The sequence below is a fragment of the Xyrauchen texanus genome, chromosome 44 (genome assembly GCF_025860055.1).
Source record: "Xyrauchen texanus isolate HMW12.3.18 chromosome 44, RBS_HiC_50CHRs, whole genome shotgun sequence".
Lineage (NCBI taxonomy): Eukaryota > Metazoa > Chordata > Actinopteri > Cypriniformes > Catostomidae > Xyrauchen > Xyrauchen texanus.
This window is the reverse complement of record NC_068319.1, coordinates 12,766,152-12,783,514: the sequence shown is the minus strand read 5'-3', so window position 1 is coordinate 12,783,514 and position 17,363 is coordinate 12,766,152. Positions and strand designations below refer to the sequence as shown.

General features: G+C 44.5%; 1 protein-coding gene across 7 annotated transcripts in view; it reads left to right on the top strand.

Moving 5' to 3' along the window:
* The window catches only part of LOC127637128 (neurotrimin-like), a 414,292-nt gene that overhangs the window by 360,510 nt on the left and 36,419 nt on the right, over nt 1-17,363 (top strand). For all 7 annotated transcript variants that reach the window (XM_052118045.1, XM_052118046.1, XM_052118044.1 and 4 more), the window contains one exon: nt 6,738-6,863. In XM_052118045.1, the coding sequence (XP_051974005.1) occupies nt 6,738-6,863 (126 nt within the window). The remainder of the gene's footprint in view (nt 1-6,737; nt 6,864-17,363) is intronic.

Here is a 17,363-nt window from a genome sequence, read left to right as displayed (position 1 = left end):
TCAATCCTGAAGGGAGGATGTCGACACCCTATACAGCTATTCCCCATAGGGTAACTAAATAAGGTATTTGTAGCATCTTTAGTTTTGCTGAGCAAGAGAGTTTTGGAGATCTACACGGCCCTCTTAAAGGCCTGTATTATGGATTGCTCGGCACTCTCTTTAAATTGTATTCAAAGTGCAAAAGCAATCAATATATCAACCTTGTGAAATGTGTCTGGTTTCCTTTTTTAGCACCAAATAGAAATAGTACCAATGTTAGAAGGCTATTCTGTATTATTGTTTTGAAAAATGTAACATTGAAAAATGTAACATTTACATTTTAAAAAGCAAGAAGGCCAAAACAGTCTGCGTTTGCCCCAGTTACTTTGTCTTATAGGGGTCATGACATGCTCTTTTATATAATTGTATTATCTTCCTGTATCTGTTTTGCACCAAACAGTTAAAATGTTGTCATATATAATAATTTGCCACTCTAGCCCTCTGTCTGAAATGCTCAGTTTTAAGCTGTCTGGCCCTTTAAGACTTCACTGTTGTGATTGGCTTACAAAATGCAGCCCTTCTAATACAGAAATATTTTAAATGCAATCCGAAGAAAATGAACAAACTCCTGAACAAAATCTGAATGTATTGGTTACTTTCGTAACCTCCGTTCCCTGATGGAGGGAACGAAACGTTGAGTCAATGTAGTGACACTAGGGGTCGCCCTTTGGAGCCACAAACACCTCTGATCTTTGTATTTGCATGCACCTTCCCTGGACAGGTATAAAAGGAGCTGGCTCGCAGCCACTCATTCAGGTTTTGTGCTGAGGAGCCGAGACAAGGTCCCGGCCATTTCAGCGGGTAGTTCAGTATTGTGGCAGGAGGCACACAACATCTTGTTCCCTCCATCAGGGAACAGAGGTTACGAAAGTAACCAAGACGTTCCCTATCTGTTACTCACTTGATGTTGTGTTGATGTAGTGACACTAAGGGTCCCTATACAAAACACCACAACTAGCTGAACTGTGTTACATGGACTGGCGTTAAGAGACGAGCAAACTGTTGTGTGCCTCGTAGACAGCGCACCCGGCCATCACGTAACCTCCCCTACACTCTTACAAGCGTCATATGGTCCCTGCACCTCGTGGACAAGTCAACGGCCCAAAAAATGGAGACAGGCTGCTCCAGCTGTGACCTCATCAGGAAGGTGTCCCTTCCCAAGGTGAAGACACCACGGAGACCACACCCTGTCCGAAAGGGAGATCATTGTGTGGCAATATGTCACATGGTCTTACAGAGACTTACCGTCAACTGCATCGTGATGCGCTATAGCAGCCACTTATACCTTCAAGGTGGAAGTTGGACATCTGCCTCTCCAGTCTCTACTGCAGGAAGGAAAGAACTGATCCGTCTACGCATTTCTGGGGGTGTTCGTGTCAGGAAAGGCACCTCTTATCGAACATACGCCACTTCAAGGCATGCAGGTGCCTCGTAGAGGGAGCTCTAGCCTGAGTGTCGTGGCTCACTTAGGTCTTACATATCCTGTCCAAAGGGCCATATGTGGAGATTCCAGAGGTCTGGTCGTGGGTGCCAGATGGTGTCCCGTCCTTGAGAGAGGAGATCTCTCCTTGGCGGTTGATGTACGCTACTGTTGCCGTGTTTTCCAGACCAACACGTGCTTGTCCTGGATCAACGGCCGAAGCCTCTACAAGGCGAGCAATACTGCCAGCATCTCGAGGCAGTTGATATGCCAATGCAGCTGTAGCCCTGTCCAGGAGACAGCGACTGCTCGTCCATTGCACATGGTGCCCCAGCCATGCTTGGAGGTGTCTATTGTAACCAAAACGCACCTGGACACCTGCACTAAGGGGACTCCTGCTTGCATAAATGCAAGGTGTGTCGAAGTGCTGAACAGGTGGTGGCAGATTGGTGTGATGACCAGGAGATGTGCCCCGTGGTGCCATGCCCATCTCGGGACTCAAGTCTGAAGCCAGTGTTGAAGTAGTCTCATATGCATCAACCTGACAAGCGTGGCCGCCACCGAGGACGCCATATGCCCCAGCAGCCTCTGAAATTGTTTCAGTGGGACCACCGTTCTCCACCTGAACGACTTCAGGCAGTTCAGCACAGACTGCACAGTCTAACTTCATCCCAAAAAAAAGTGATGCTCTGAACCGGGGAGAGCCTTAGGCCTTATTTTTCCGTTGACCCTTAGGCCCAGCCGACTGAGGTGCCTGAGCACCAGGTCCCTGTGCGAACACAACAAGTCTCTAGAATCTGCTAGAATCTGCCATTCCTCGAGATGGTTGAGGATGCTGATGCCCACTTCCCTTAGTGGGGCAAGGGCTGCCTCTGCAACTTCCGTGATGATGCAAGGCAACAGGGACAGACCAAAGGACAGGACCCTGTACTGGTACTCCCAGCCCTAGCAAAAGGTGTCCTTCACGACTTTGTGAACTCCTCATGCACCTCCGGGAAGAAAGGGACTGGAGTCTGTGGCCACGAGGAAAACCTCGACCGCAGCGTTGCCATAGTCATGTTCTTGCAGTGTGAACATGACCCGTCCATGAATGCTGTCTTCGTGTGGGCAGCACCAAAGCTCGTGAGGCAGCGATCGCAGCCATCAGAAGCATAGAGGCAGACCGCAACCAGGAACTATACACAAATGGAAAGGCATCTTTAAAAAGATGCTCTCCATGAGTGCCACTCTTTTACAAGGAAATATAATCTTTAAGAGGAAGAATATACTCTTTTACACCGCTGAAACGCCCAGGGGCATTCTCTGCACGCCATAAGTGCACAAGGGGGAGAAGATGCTGTAATGCACCATAAATCCAGCATCTTTTTGTAGACGTGAATGGATCGGTGGAGGAATTCAGCTTGCTGAACACAACCGCTCGGATCCGAAGGAAAAATCTGAATGAGTGGTTACAAGCCAGCTCCTTTTATACCCGTATGTCCGTGGGAGTGGCATGCAAATTCCACTTGCCAATTCCCATTGGCCTTTTCTCAAATATCAGATGTGTTTGGGTCTCCCAAGGGCGACCCCTAGTGTCACTACATCAACACAATGTAGAGTGAGTGACAGATAAGGAACTGTTCACTCAAGCACAGCATAAACTATCAAACAGTCATGACATTTAAAAAACATTTGTGAAAGAATTGGTTTCTTAGAGATTTTCATCCAATAGTCCATAATTTCCCCATTTTCAACAGTTCCTTTGCAAAGCTTGAATCATATCATGACACAAGCAGTCCATGCTGAAATATTCTGAATATCCATATGTTATACAATCCACATGTGATGTTGGCTGCTTCAACAGGCCAAAGCAGAGACGCTGGTCTTCACATCTCACATTTCCCCAGTTTGTTTAAACACAGAATGGCATGTTTTTTGTGTGCAAACTTCTTCCAGTCAGTGGCAGCATCAGAGTACGTTTTTAAAATGTGCCGCGCATCACCGGAAATGCATCAATACGAACCAAGACGTTCAAGTAGTGCATGTTTACAAAAGACCAACAATTAAGAATAGCACAGATGGGTGCAAAAAGGTCCAGGATGCCTTCAAAAAGTGCAACAGCAAGACACCTCAGCTGAATGAAATGCAATGGGGGATCCTTATTATTAGAGTTATAATTTGATGAATCTGCATCTTTTGAAAGCAGCACGAGATGTATGATAATGGTCAAAGTCATGCATGCTTATGTAGAAACACATTTAAATCCAGACAGGCACATGAAGGTCTCCTGTGTAAGTCCACTTTGGACGAATTTCCCATGACAGGCCCATCTCGCTCCTCTTCATCTGTGTGACTGAGCACCAGTGGGCGGGGCCAAGGCTGCAATGGTGAAAAATAGACATTGATGTCTTGCTGAAGAGGCAGTCATATGCAGATGTATTTGATCCTTCCACAAATTCCAAACAAGCCGTTTTTGCAGCTTGATTTAAATAAATGTTTTTTATTTTAAGTTCCGAAATTTACAGTATTTTTTATAGTACAATGATCTCTTATATGTCAACAGATCAAGGAAAATACTTGGAATGGCCCTGACTGGCCTACACTTTTTTCTAGAGGTCGACCGATTAATCGGCCGCGATTAATCGGACGATTTTTAGCATTTTTTACATAATCAGCAATGGCCAATTTCCAAGTATATCAAGCCGATTATTAGGCAGGCGCATCTGTGGGCAGCCTAGTGTTGTTGTGGAACACGTGTTCGACGCACACTGCCCCTAGAGTCATTTTCCAGCAGAGTGAGCAGACCTCATCCAGTGCCTATAAGAAAGGAGCTAAGTTCCTTGGAGAAAACAGTAAGGATTACATTTGTATAACTTATTTATATTTAATTAAAAACTTTTGATATGTTACTGCCAACTTCGAGAAAAAATGCGACATGACGTTCGGCTACTTTGGATATTGATAGCGTAGTTGAAGTTGCATTATCACAGCAGAAGGGTTGCTATCATGTCACAATAAGTAAGCAAGAATTTTGCAATTACAGACAGTGAATCTGAGACTTTTATTTGTTCTGTTTGTGTGTCTTATATTTGAAAGGGTTGTCACTCAATGCAGAGAAATAAGTAATAAAAAGATACCAACGCTTATATGCTATTGAAGGACTGGCTTTGGTAAGCTCGGACGCTACTGGTTCTGCTGTCAGTACTGGAGAAATTAAGAAAATACATGTATTATTGCTATAAAGAGAAAGTTATTTTATCTCGCCAGCCATTTCTATGTATAATAATTCTATGAAACCATTTATTTGTCTGTGATGCAATTTAGCTATTCGCAGACAGAGAGAGAGAGAGAGAGAGAGAGAGAGAGAGAGAGAGAGATCTCGCGCACAGCGAGCACAACACAGCCCAGCTAAATGAGTGACAGAACTAAACATTCAAACGTAGCCTGGTTTAGATCTGTGATATTAGTCTGATTTTATTTTATATTTCGCCTTCCAAAGATTATAAAAAGAATATTTATACATAAGCCGCATTCTGTCTAGCACAACATCCTTCCCTTCACAGCGGCGCACTGACATTTCTCCCTAAAACTCAAACTTAACGTCAGAATCAGCACGATCGGTGATTGTTGTAAAATGCTACTGTTGCTAAACTGCGGGACGCGTTTAATAATAAAATAGTGCAAGAGATACCGCTCCCAAGGCGGCGCGCGCTCCGAAACACACCGCAACGAGACAAGCAAAGTATAGACTACTTTGGGTTTCATGTGTGCATCTAAACGATCAACTATACACAAAAATATGTCTAAACGACCGGCTTGGAGATTCACTTAAACACAGTTTATGTCTTAAATGGACGTAGTTATGGAAATAGTTGAAAATATGCTGCATCAGGAGTCTATTAGATCTGAATTCGGTCTTAAAGGGGAAGCATCCTAATAAACATGCCGACGATTGAGCCATTACTGCGAATCAAACAACAAAAGGCAAAGAGAAAATCACTTACAGTTCTTGAATGAATAACTTATGCATTAATAAGCATTAATCTATCTATGATAAACTATGCAGTGTTATTTTACAATTGATTACTAGATTATTAGATTTCTTTTTAGACCACACCTGAACAGTAATGTTAGTAGACCTTCCTGAAATTAAATCACTGTGCCTATATAGCGTTTATCTTAAAAATAACCGTTAATAATACAGTTAATAAGTACCGGATCGATAAGCAGTATCGGTAACATAGTAATACCATTAAAACCTTAACGATACCCATCACTAGTTATGCCTGTGCTTCTCTTGGATGCTCTGAATATTGGATTACGTGTCTGGATTGCCCCTTAATTAAAGCTGCATTTGGATCTCAACCTTCGTGTCTCGGAGGAGTTCTTAACACCTGCTTTGTTTATTTAATATATTTGTTATACATTATTTATACAATATGTTTTTACATTATACATTTTTAATTTAAGTGTCAAGTGTTCAATAAATGTATTTGTTGAGAAATTTTGTCTATCTTAAGTAATTATTTGTGTTACATTTTATCTTACGAATAAAAGGTTGAAATAAGAGGTTAAAAACAAGCACATATCGGCCAAATATCGGCCAAAATAAATTGGCTGCATTAATCGGCCATCGGCCGACCCGGATTTCAAAAGATCGGCATCGGCCTGAAAAAACCCATATCGGTCGACCTCTACTTTTTTCCAGCCTTGATGTTAAACAGGACAGGACACTCTACCCACATTTTTTTATACAGATCAAGTTTGAGTGCAATATTGCTTTAACTCTAGTATGTTTGTTTGCCATATGTTGTTTTTATGACACTATATACAGTACATTTGAATTTTGGTGGCAGTCTACTGCTAAAGTATCTGGAATGGTAACACGAAAGTTATAGGTTTGATGCCAGGGAAAATAATTCCTTAAAATGGAAATTTAAGTTAAGGGAACTATAACTTATAATTTTTGAGAAAGAACACAGAAATATACTAGAAGTACTACTAGGAGTAGTTTCCAAATATATAGGCAAAGCACTGAAGCATTAGTTTTGAGTGTTTTTGAGGATCTTTACACAGAAGTTGAATATTGCTTTGCCATCTTCACGACTTTCCAGTGCTGTCTATATTGTCTTTACCGCTGAATGTATGATTAGATAAAAAAAAGCTCTGTGGCAATGACCATTGATTTCTTTACTATGGCAGTCTTTAAAGTATATTATCAACAGAGGACATTCACAACTTAAACTGATCGAAAGTAATTTTCTTGCCCTTTTACAAGACTTTACTGTTTCTGTTACAGTTCCTCCAAAGATTGTAAACTTGTCAAAGGATCTGGTGTTGAACGAAGGCTCCAATGTCACATTGATGTGTCTGGCCAGTGGCAGACCGGAACCTGCCATTGTTTGGAGAATGATATCACCTTCAGGTAAGAATTACATACTACTATATATAATTTATAATTATATATCATATATATATATATAGTATCTCACAAAAATGAGTACACCCCTCACATTTTTGAAAATACTTGATTATATCTTTTCATGTGACAACACTGAAGAAATGATACTTTGCTACAATGTAAATTGTAGCAAAATGAGTGTACAGCTTGTATAACAGTGTAAATTTGCTGTCCCCTCAAAATAACTCAACACACAGCCATTAATGTCTAAACCTCTGGCAACAAAAGTGTTTTATAGTGTAAGTGTAAATATATATATATATATATATATATATATATATATATATATATATATATATATATATTATCCATTAATGTAAGCAAATTGTTAGTCCATATTTATTTATTTAATTAAACCACATGGATCTATATTAGTCCAGTAATTTTGTCGTTTTACACTACATGGTCAAAAATATGTGGACACTCCCTTCTAATTAATAGGTTTAATATATCAGTAATTCTAGTAAAGACAAATCTTAATGTTACAAGTAGAGAATTGTTTGCTTCCAACTTTGTGGCAACAGTTAGTGGAGGACATTTTTCTGTTCCAGCATGACCATGCCCTTGTGCGCAAAGCAAATCCATAAAGAAATAAATTACTGTGCCTTGCATGGAATAACTTGATTGGCCTGTACAAGGCCTAGACCTGAAACCAGCTGGAACGCAGACTCCAACCAGTCCTTATCACTCAACATCATTTCATGACCTCACTGATGATCTTGTGTCTGAGTAGGAACCATGTTCCAATACATACTGTCATGGAAAGACTTCACAGAAGAGAGGAAGCTGTTATAGCTGCAAAGAGAGGACATATTCCCTTTTAATGCTTGTGGTTTTAAAATGAAATGTTAAACAACACATTCAGGTGTGGTATTCAGGTGTCCACATACTTTTGGAAATGTCTTAATATTACAAGAATGTTACAAGAATGCATTTTTCCTTGATGATTTTGCTAAATACTGCAACCCACTCACATATCAAGCAAAAATAAGATTTCCTCACAACTTACCTCTGTAGGAGGTTTGTGTGTGTGTGTGTGTGTGTGTGTGTGTGTGTGTATGCACAACACAAGCTGAGTGGTCTGTTTTGCTTATCTTCATGCCACATGAACAAATCATCTCCATTTGGGCCTGTATGCGGCTCTGTTCACCCCTGCACCATTTCACTTAATCAGGGAAAAACTGCATTTTAATACACTATGATTCATGGGGTGTAATTGGACCGCTGTACCTGCACATGCTCCCCCACCCCCATTTTTCTCCTTTTGTGTTTTTATAAGTATCAGGTCATTGAAATGTTAATGTGACACAGAAGTGACTGCTCAGGTTTTTTTTATAAGGTAAGTGAAAGAGTTTGGTTTAGGAATCCAATATAATACAATACAGGTGTCTGGTCAGGGTTTCAACAGCTTTTAGGAGTGAAATATCAGCTGTCAGTGCTAATTCAGTTAAGTCAGTGTCAAAAGGAATGACCTCTTTATACCCCACATCATTTGGCAGATGGGCACTATTTTTATTTGGTGCCACTGTCAACAGAGTTTGATCCTAAAGGGATAGCTTACCCAAAAATAAAAGTTCTGTCATTATTTACTCACCCTCATGTTGGCTAAAACCATAAGAATTTCTTTCTTTTGTGGAACAGAAAAGGAGTTATTTTGAATAATGTCCTGGTCGCTCTTTTCCATGCCATTATACTGAATGAGAACTAGAGATTTCAAGCTTCAGAATAGTGCATAAGCACTAGGTGGGTGCACAAGTAATCGACTAATCGAGTACTCGTTCAGCACTAATCGACTATTAAAAATACTGCTCTTTCTTTTGCGTATTTTCCTGCCATAAGCAATGTTAAATTACACTGTACTTTCCCTCTAAATGTCTCACCAAATCTTGCAGTTACAACTGAGTCATTAATCCATTGAGAATTGTAATGAAAAATTTATTCTAAAAGAAACATGATCTCTATGAAGTTATCTTATTTAGAAACTGTTCTTGGTAGTGTTTGTGAATAAAAAAACAAAAAACAGATACAATTTTGTTTTAAGTAATTGATTACTAGTTTTTTGTGGGTCAGAGTACTCAGCTACAAAATTACTCAGTAATTTCCATCCCTAATAAGCATATAACAAGTTATCCATATGGCTTGTTTGATATACTTCAAGTTTTCTGAAGGCATGTAACCTTGTATTTACCTCTGATGACACTTATGTCTATTTCGTCTCCATGTCCAAAAAATGGCAATGATGCCAAAATTGCATTGGCTCTTGTGTGTTGTGTAGTAACCAGTTCTGATAATCTGATTACAAAGTAATTCGTAATCTGATTATTTTGTGGTTAAAAAGTAATTAAAATTGAAAAAGTGTTTTAGAAAGTAATTTAAATGTAATTAGTAATGATAATTTGTTCAAGGAAATAAACAGCAAAGTAATCAAATAAAAACATTTATGAAGGAAGTAATAATATGTAATGGATTACTTTTTTGAGTAATTTACCCAACACTGTTAGTAACCGAACTTTCCACCATATTTTTTTATTCTGCAATATTTGTATTTAGCAATTGTTGGCAAGATTATGAGTGAATAATGACTTTTGGTACCATTCCATAATTTAGTGTGACAGAGTTATTGTATGACTTCAGAAGATTTTGTTTTAATATGTTTTTGTCCTTTTTGGTTCTTGAAATCCCATGGTCACAATTAATTCTTGTTAAATGGCAAGACCTGAGTAGTGATTCCTCAAAAATGTCTGCATTTGTGTTCCACAGAAAAACAAAAAACAAAACAAATAACAGATCCCAATGGGTTTAGAACAATGTGAGGCTGTGTAAATAATTCCAGATTTGAATTTTTGGCTGACCTATTGCTTTAACAATGCTTTGTCTTAAAAAATTTACACAAGTGGATTAGATTATTCTTCGAGATGATGTTAAATGTTGGCATGGTGGCATGAGTAGCATTACACCATTTACATACGCCATGTTTGTGTGTCGGTTGATCAATTAAACAGTTTGTTGGCTGTCAGATCTGATTTGCTTTTGGTAAAGCTTGCCATGATCTTCAAAGAGCTGGCAACCAGGAATCTTGATGGAGCCTGTAGCTATCCAAACAATGTGTGAAACTTAATTAAGACTCAGAACCCCCTGCGATAAGCTCTTAATATCTTGATAACACCACTCGTTGTTTTGTTTCGGGTTTGTTTGCCTTTTCAAATTTTAAATTAGACAGACAGAGAGCCTGTTGACCGAAGGCACACCTGCTCCCATGTGCATTGACAATACTACAGTCATTTAGATTTACTACAGCGTTTCCACGTTGTCTCAATAAAGGGCTGAAATAAGTCTGCCAGTCACACTTAGTTCTGTAAGTATACATCTCCGACCTTTAAATGCCACTTCTTTCAAAGCCGTACATCTCTTTCTACAGACGCTCTAAATAAACTGAGAGATTTTGTGATCCCACACCGTATCTCACATTGCATGCTTGTTCCTCCGTTGAACAGATTAAGATCATCCCAAGTGCTTTTGCTTATCTAGATCAGAATCTGGAGGAAATAGCCAGGCCCCTCTATCATCCATTCTCATTAAAGAAAGATATAACAACAATGTTATTTGTGCTTCAGTGACTTAACTTTTAGAGTTCACCTTCATGTAGACTGATTTGGTGAACAGCTATATATTGTGAGTGTATAGAATAGTACAGAAATGTCTCGGTTACTGTCGTAACCTCTGTTCCCTGATGGAGGGAACGAGACATTGTGTCGATGTAGTGACACTAGGAGTCGCTCTTTGGAGCCCCAAACACCTCTGATCTTTGAGAAAAGGCTAATGAGAATTAGCGAGTGGAATTTGCATGCCACTCCCCCGGACATACGGGTATAAAAGGAGCTGGCTCGCAACCACTCATTCAGGTTTTGTGCTGAGGAGCCGAGACAAGGTCCCAGACATTCCTGTGGGAAGTACAGCATTGTGGCAAGAGGGACACAATGTCTTGTTCCCTTCATCAGGGAACGAATGTTTCTACAGTAACCGTTGTGTCGATATAGTGACACTAGAGATGTAATTTCATATGACTATTATCGTGACCAAAATTATCTCGGTTATCAGTATTATAACAATATTGTTAAAATGTGCTGAAAATGTACATAAAATACTGATACACACACTGAAATAATTTAAACAGGTTTTGTATTTGAAAATCAACAAACTACAAATAAAATAATTAAACAAGGGAATAGTAAATGCCATATAATAATAATAATAATTATTATTATTATTATTGGTGTGGTTACATTATTATTATTAACTTACACATTTTAAATGATCAAAATATGTTGGTTGGGTGACTAAACTGCATAACATGTTATTACATAGATCTCTGAAATTCTTGATTCTGGTCACTCATCCTGAAAACTCAGGCTTCATTCATGTCTCAACGCTCTCTCCTTTCATACAAACACAACTGGTGCCATTGTGCGTCTCTGTTATAGTTATTGATTGTATTGAACTTCAGTATTTGTATTGGACGATTGTTTTGTAGACTGCAATGGATTATAAAATAATTAATGAACAGGTAGAATCACAATTTCATGTCCCCATAATTATTTGAAAAGCTGTGTATTAGTGGTATGAATGTACAACTTAAATTTCACACGTATTTGTTATTTGTTACTGTCTTGTTTTCTTGTTTGTTTCTCTTGGCTAAAATGGATGCACTTGCTATGAGCTTTTTCTTTGCGGAAGTTTTTTACAAGTGAGATAAGATACTATTTACTTTTCTTCATACTTTTCCCCAACTTACTCACTGAGCTAAAAGTTAACTTACCTTGCATGAACTATAAAGTGATGGATTGTTGTAACGAAGATGACTCGCCAGATTGTGTTGCCCCGTTTCGCAGCGACTGTCCTCTGACAAGCTCTGCAGACAGGGTTACCATCTTCTACTAATTTTCCCAAAGCATTCTTATAAAATTAAAAATATGACCATGCTACTGATTTGGTCTTCTTGGAAGGTTGGAATTTATCCAGAGCGCTGTCATTGCCTTCCGCCGTCATTGCCTTCCGCCATGTTTACACGCTAAAAAAAAACCAATAACAATATTGCGTGCTGCGCCAATGTGTCAGACTCATGCTGTTGTGTGTGGACAGCATTTACTGCAAGTTTAACAAATCGCGATAATTACGCACGGTTTTAATGATAATTAAATGTGACAAGGCAATAGTAACATCTGGTCATTTTAATTGTGGTTTACCGTGAAACCGGTAGCCGTTTCATTCCTAAGTCACACTAGGGGTCCCTATACGAAATGCCACGACTGCTTCCGGCCGTACTCCAGGCAGGTGTCACTGACAGAGAATGCATGCAGGTCCCCAATCCTCTTGATAGAGGTGAGCGTGGTCAGGAGGGCCATCTTCAATGAGAGGGCTTTCAGCTCGTCTAACTCTAGGGGCTCAAACAAGGCTCAGGAGGACCATGGAGGGGAAGAAGTGTGGCCTAGGAGGATTCCGGGTGCCTCTCAGGAACCTGATGATCAGGTCGTGCTTCCCTAGGGACTTACTATCCACTGCATTGTGGTGTGCCGCTATGGCGGCCACATACACCTTCATGGTGGAGGGAGACAGCCGCCCCTCCAGCTTCTCCTGCAGGAAGGAAAGCTACTCTCCCCTGAGTGTCTCCTGGATGAACTGGGAAGTTGATTTCGGGCAGAAAAAGGTATCCTCCACGACCTCATCAGTTCGTCGTGCACTTCCAGGAAGAAATGGACTGGCTCTGAGCGGCGCCCAAACCCAGGAACCAATCATCCAATCACGAGGGCTCAGGGGAGGGTGGAGGGTTCCAATCCAGTCTGATACTCATGGCGGCCCGGGCAAGCATGGCGGTCAGCTCTGCGTCAGCCTCAGACTGTGTGGGCAGTCCCGAAGGTGGCAGCCCAGTCGAGTCCTTGGCATCCGACATCACCTGCACACGCTCCCATGCAGCAATCAAGATTTCATCCTGCTCGTGAGCTCTGAAAGAGATGTTAAGCTGGCCGTGAGGAGGGAAAATGAGCGTGCTGGGGAATTGGAGGTCCGCGGGGGGCCAGTGCCCATTTACCCGGTGGGGTAGTGCCCATTGGAGTCCCCAAATCACCTCCAGCACCAGCCGGGCCGGCCTCATAACTGTAGGTCGAAGGTCCGGCTCGGGGGTGGCTGGAATGGCTAAAACGGCTTTTCCCTGGAAGAAGGAAAGCCGTGACCGCAACGTTGTCATGGTCATGTTCTCACAATGAGGACATGAACATCCACAAAGGCTGCCTCAGTGTGATCACGGCCCAGACACGTGAGGCAGTGCCCGCGGCCGTCAGAGGCGGAGAGATAATGACCGCATCCAGGAATCACACAAAGATGGAAAGGCATCTTTAAAAAGACATTAACGTCAATGTGTTCGACTCATCGAGAAAATATACTCTTTTTAGGAATATATACTCTTTTAGCTCTGTCGAAGCGCCTAGGGCCTAGGGGCGTACTCTGCACTGATCTTGCAGAAGGTGAGAAAGCCACTGGAATGCAGCGTATATCCAACAGCATATGCTTCTTTGTTTGAATGGACCAGCAGAGGAATTCAGCTCGCTGACACACAACCGCTCGGCTCGAAGAAAAAATCTGAATGAGTGGTTGCGAGCCAGCTCCTTTTATACAAGTATGTCCAGGGGAGTGGCATGAAAATTCCACTCACCAATTCTCATTGGCCTTTTCTCAAAGATCAGAAGGATGTTGGGCTCCCAAGAGTGACCCCTAGTGTCACTACATCGACACAACGTCGAGGGAGTGACAGAAGGGGAAAGATTGATAAATCATTGAAGTCAATATGAAATGACGTTTGCAACCCATTTTATGTCCTTAATGTCTGAAATAGTTGATTTTACATGAAAAGCATACACGACACAAATGAATTGGATTGTAAAAACGTTTGGTTACGTATGTAACCTCCGTTCCCCGAGAGAGGGAACGACACTTTGTGTCGGAGAAGCGACGAGCGCCGATATTCACCTTTGATCTTATTGAAAAGGGCCAATGGGAGTTGGCAGTCAGTATTTGCATACCCTACCCCTGGACATACGGGTATTTAAGCAGGGCAAATACGGGAGTTCATTCAGGATTTTTCTGAGGAGCCGGAAATGGTCCGGCCACAACAGTGGCTCGGTTCAGTGACATGGCGGAGGAAAGACACAACGTGTTGTTCCCTCCCTCGGGGAACAGAGGTTACATACATAACCAAACGTTCCCCTTCTGTCGCTCTCTCCACGTTGTGTTGGAGAAGCGACACTAGGGGACCCATTCCAATCTTGCCATGCGCTGAACCGTGTACGTGAACCGCCGATACAGAGGCCAACATGGGAACGGGCCAGCATGGTTTGCCAACATGGGAACGGGCCAGCCTGGCTGGGCCTCTTTTCTCTCTATGTTTCTCGCATAGAGCAATCACGGCCGGGGCCCTTACACGCATATAGGGAAGGGGGTCTTACCCAGACCCTGTGGAGACCACACCTGCCCTTTTTCTTGGGGAGGAAAAGTGGTAGACACGTCACACGGCTGTCTTAGGGCTCGTGTGGAAAGTATGGTGCGGTGGTAGATCCAGCCTCGAAAGGGGAGTTGCTACAGCACGGCAACCGAGGCAGCTGTAACTGCCTAAGGGAGACACGGGGGTCCGCTCGTAAGGGGACAGAACCGTGGAATTACACACAGGGGGAGTCCGAACAGGAGGCCTTCTTATTTTACCTGTGGAGCCCCTATACCAGTACGGGGTGGCCATCAGGATACCCGCAGTGGCTTGGGTCGGCGAGTTCCTCCGCTGAACCACGGACCCGGAGGGCTGGGGAGTAATCGACCAGGGGCCCGACTCGGAGTGGGGCACCCTGGGAAGAAGGCGCACTACTTTACCTTGACGTCAGGAAAAGGCGCTGGGCGCAAGCGATCCACCCGGCCGGTCGGTCTACGTGTTACTGAGTTCTACAGGCTCGGACCTGAGAAAACACGAGACGCAACCGACTCAACGCGGAGGTTGTAAAACCTCGCGAAGGTGTTGGGTGTTGCCCAACCCGCGGCTCTACAGATGTCTGCTAGGGAGGTGCCCTTGGCCAGTGCCCACGTGGACGCAACACCCCCTGTTGAGTGAGCTCGGACCCGTAAGGGTAGGGGCACGGCCTGGGTGTGATAAGACAGTGTGATGGCATCGACAACCCAGTGGGTGAGCCTCTGTTTGGAGATGGCATTCCCTTTCTGCCGTCCCCCAAAGCAGACAAGGAGCTGCTCAGAGTGTCTGGTGCTCTGTGTGCGGTCCAGGTAAATGCGCAGGGCGCGCACTGGACACAGCAACGAAAGGGCTGGGTCTGCCTCCTCCCGGGGCAGCACTTGCAGGTTCACTACCTGATCTCGGAATGGTGTGGTAGGAACCTTGGGCACATAGCCCGGTCGCGGTCTTAGGATCACAGACGTATCTGCCGGACCGAACTCCAGGCAAGTGTCGCTGACAGAGAAAGCTTGCAGGTCCCCGACCCTCTTAATGGAGGCGATTGCGATCAGCAGGGCCGTCTTAAGAGAGAGGGCCCTGAGTCCAACTGATTCGAGCGGCTCGAAGGGAGGTCTCTGGAGTCCTGCCAAGACTACCGAGAGATCCCAGGAGGGAACTAGGCCTGGCCGGGAGGGATTCAACCTCCGGGTGCCTCTCAGGAACCTGAGGATCAGGTCGTGCTTACCCAAAGACTTGCCGTCTACAGGATCATGGTGGGCGGCGATAGCGGCAACATACACCTTGAGGGTGGACGGGGGCAGCCTCCTGTCCAGCCTCTCCTGTAGGAACAGAAGCACTGACCTAATCGCGCGTCTCTGCGGGTCTTCGGCTCGGGAAGAACACCAATCTGCGAACAAGCGCCACTTTAGGGCGTAAAGGTGCCTGGTAGAGGGAGCTCTGGCTTGGTTGATGGTATTCACAACGGTCGCCGGTAAGCTGGCTAGCTCTTCCGTGTCCCATCCAGGGACCAGACGTGGAGGTTCCAGAGGTCTGGGCGCGGGTGCCAGAGCGTGCCCCGTCCCTGAAGGAGGAGGTCCTTTCTCAGGGGAATTCGCCAGGGAGGAGCTGTCGCGAGGAGCCTGAGTTCCGAGAACCAAGTCCGAGTGGGCCAGTAGGGGGCCACCAACGTGACTTGCTCCTCATCCTCCCTGACCTTGCACAGCACCGGTGCAAGAAGGCTCACTGTGGGAAATGCGTACTTGCGCAGCCCCGAGGGCCAGCTGTGTGCCAGCGCGTCTGTCCCAAGGGGAGCCTCTGTTAGGGCGTACCAGAGCGGGCAGTGGGAGGTTTCCTGGGCGGCGAACAGGTCTACCTGGGCCTTGCCAAACCATTCCCAAATCAGCTGGACCGACTGGGAGTGAAGCCTCCACTCCCCGCCGGGCAGGCGTTGTTGTGATAGCGCGTCCGCTACGACGTTGAGCTTGCCGGGGATGTGAGTGGCACGCAGCGACTTGAGTCGCTGCTGGCTCCATAGGAGGAGACGGCGGGTGAGTTGTAACATGTGGCGGGAGTGTACGCCGCCTTGGCGATTTATGTACGCCACCACCGTGGTGCTGTCCGATCTCACGAGGACATGTTTGTCCCGAACTAACGGGAGGATCTTCCTGAGAGCAAGAAGGACGGTCAGCAACTCCAGGCAATTGATGTGCCAACGCAGCGGGGCCCCTTTCCAACGGCCCGCTGCTGCGTGCCCGCTGCACACAGCACCCCACCCAGACCGGGAGGCGTAGGTTGTGACCAGGACGCGTCGGGACACCTGCTGCAGGGGCACTCCTGCCCGTAAAAAGCAGAGGTCTGTCCAGGGTCGGAGTGTTTTGAGGCAGGCGGGGGTGATCCTTACCCGATGCGTGCCGCAGTGCCATGCTTGTCTCGGGACTCGAGTCTGGAGCCAGTGCTGGAGTGGTCTCATATGCATCAACCCCAGCGGCGTGACTGCCGCGGAGGACGCCATATGCCCCAGGAGCCTCTGGAAAAGTTTTAGAGGGACCACTGTGCCTGGCATGAAGGAAGCGAGGCAGTCCAGCACCGACTGAGCACGCTCGCTCGTGAGATGTGCTGTCATTGAGACTGAGTCTAACTCCAACCCGAGAAAAGAGATGCTCTGAACCGGAGTGAGCTTGCTCTTTTCCCAGTTGACCTGAAGCCCCAAGCGGCTGAGGTGCCGGAGCACCTGGTCTCTGTGTGTGCATAGTAACTCTCGAGAGTGTGCTAGGATGAGCCAGTCATCGAGGTAGTTGAGAATGCGGATGCCGACTACTCGTAGCGGGACAAGGGCCGACTCTGCGACTTTCGTGAAGACTCGAGGGGACAGAGACAGGCCGAAGGGGAGGACTTTGTACTGAAATGCCTGGCCGTCGAACGCGAACCGTAGGAAGGGTCGGTGTCGTGGCAGAATTGAGACGTGGAATTACGCGTCCTTCAGG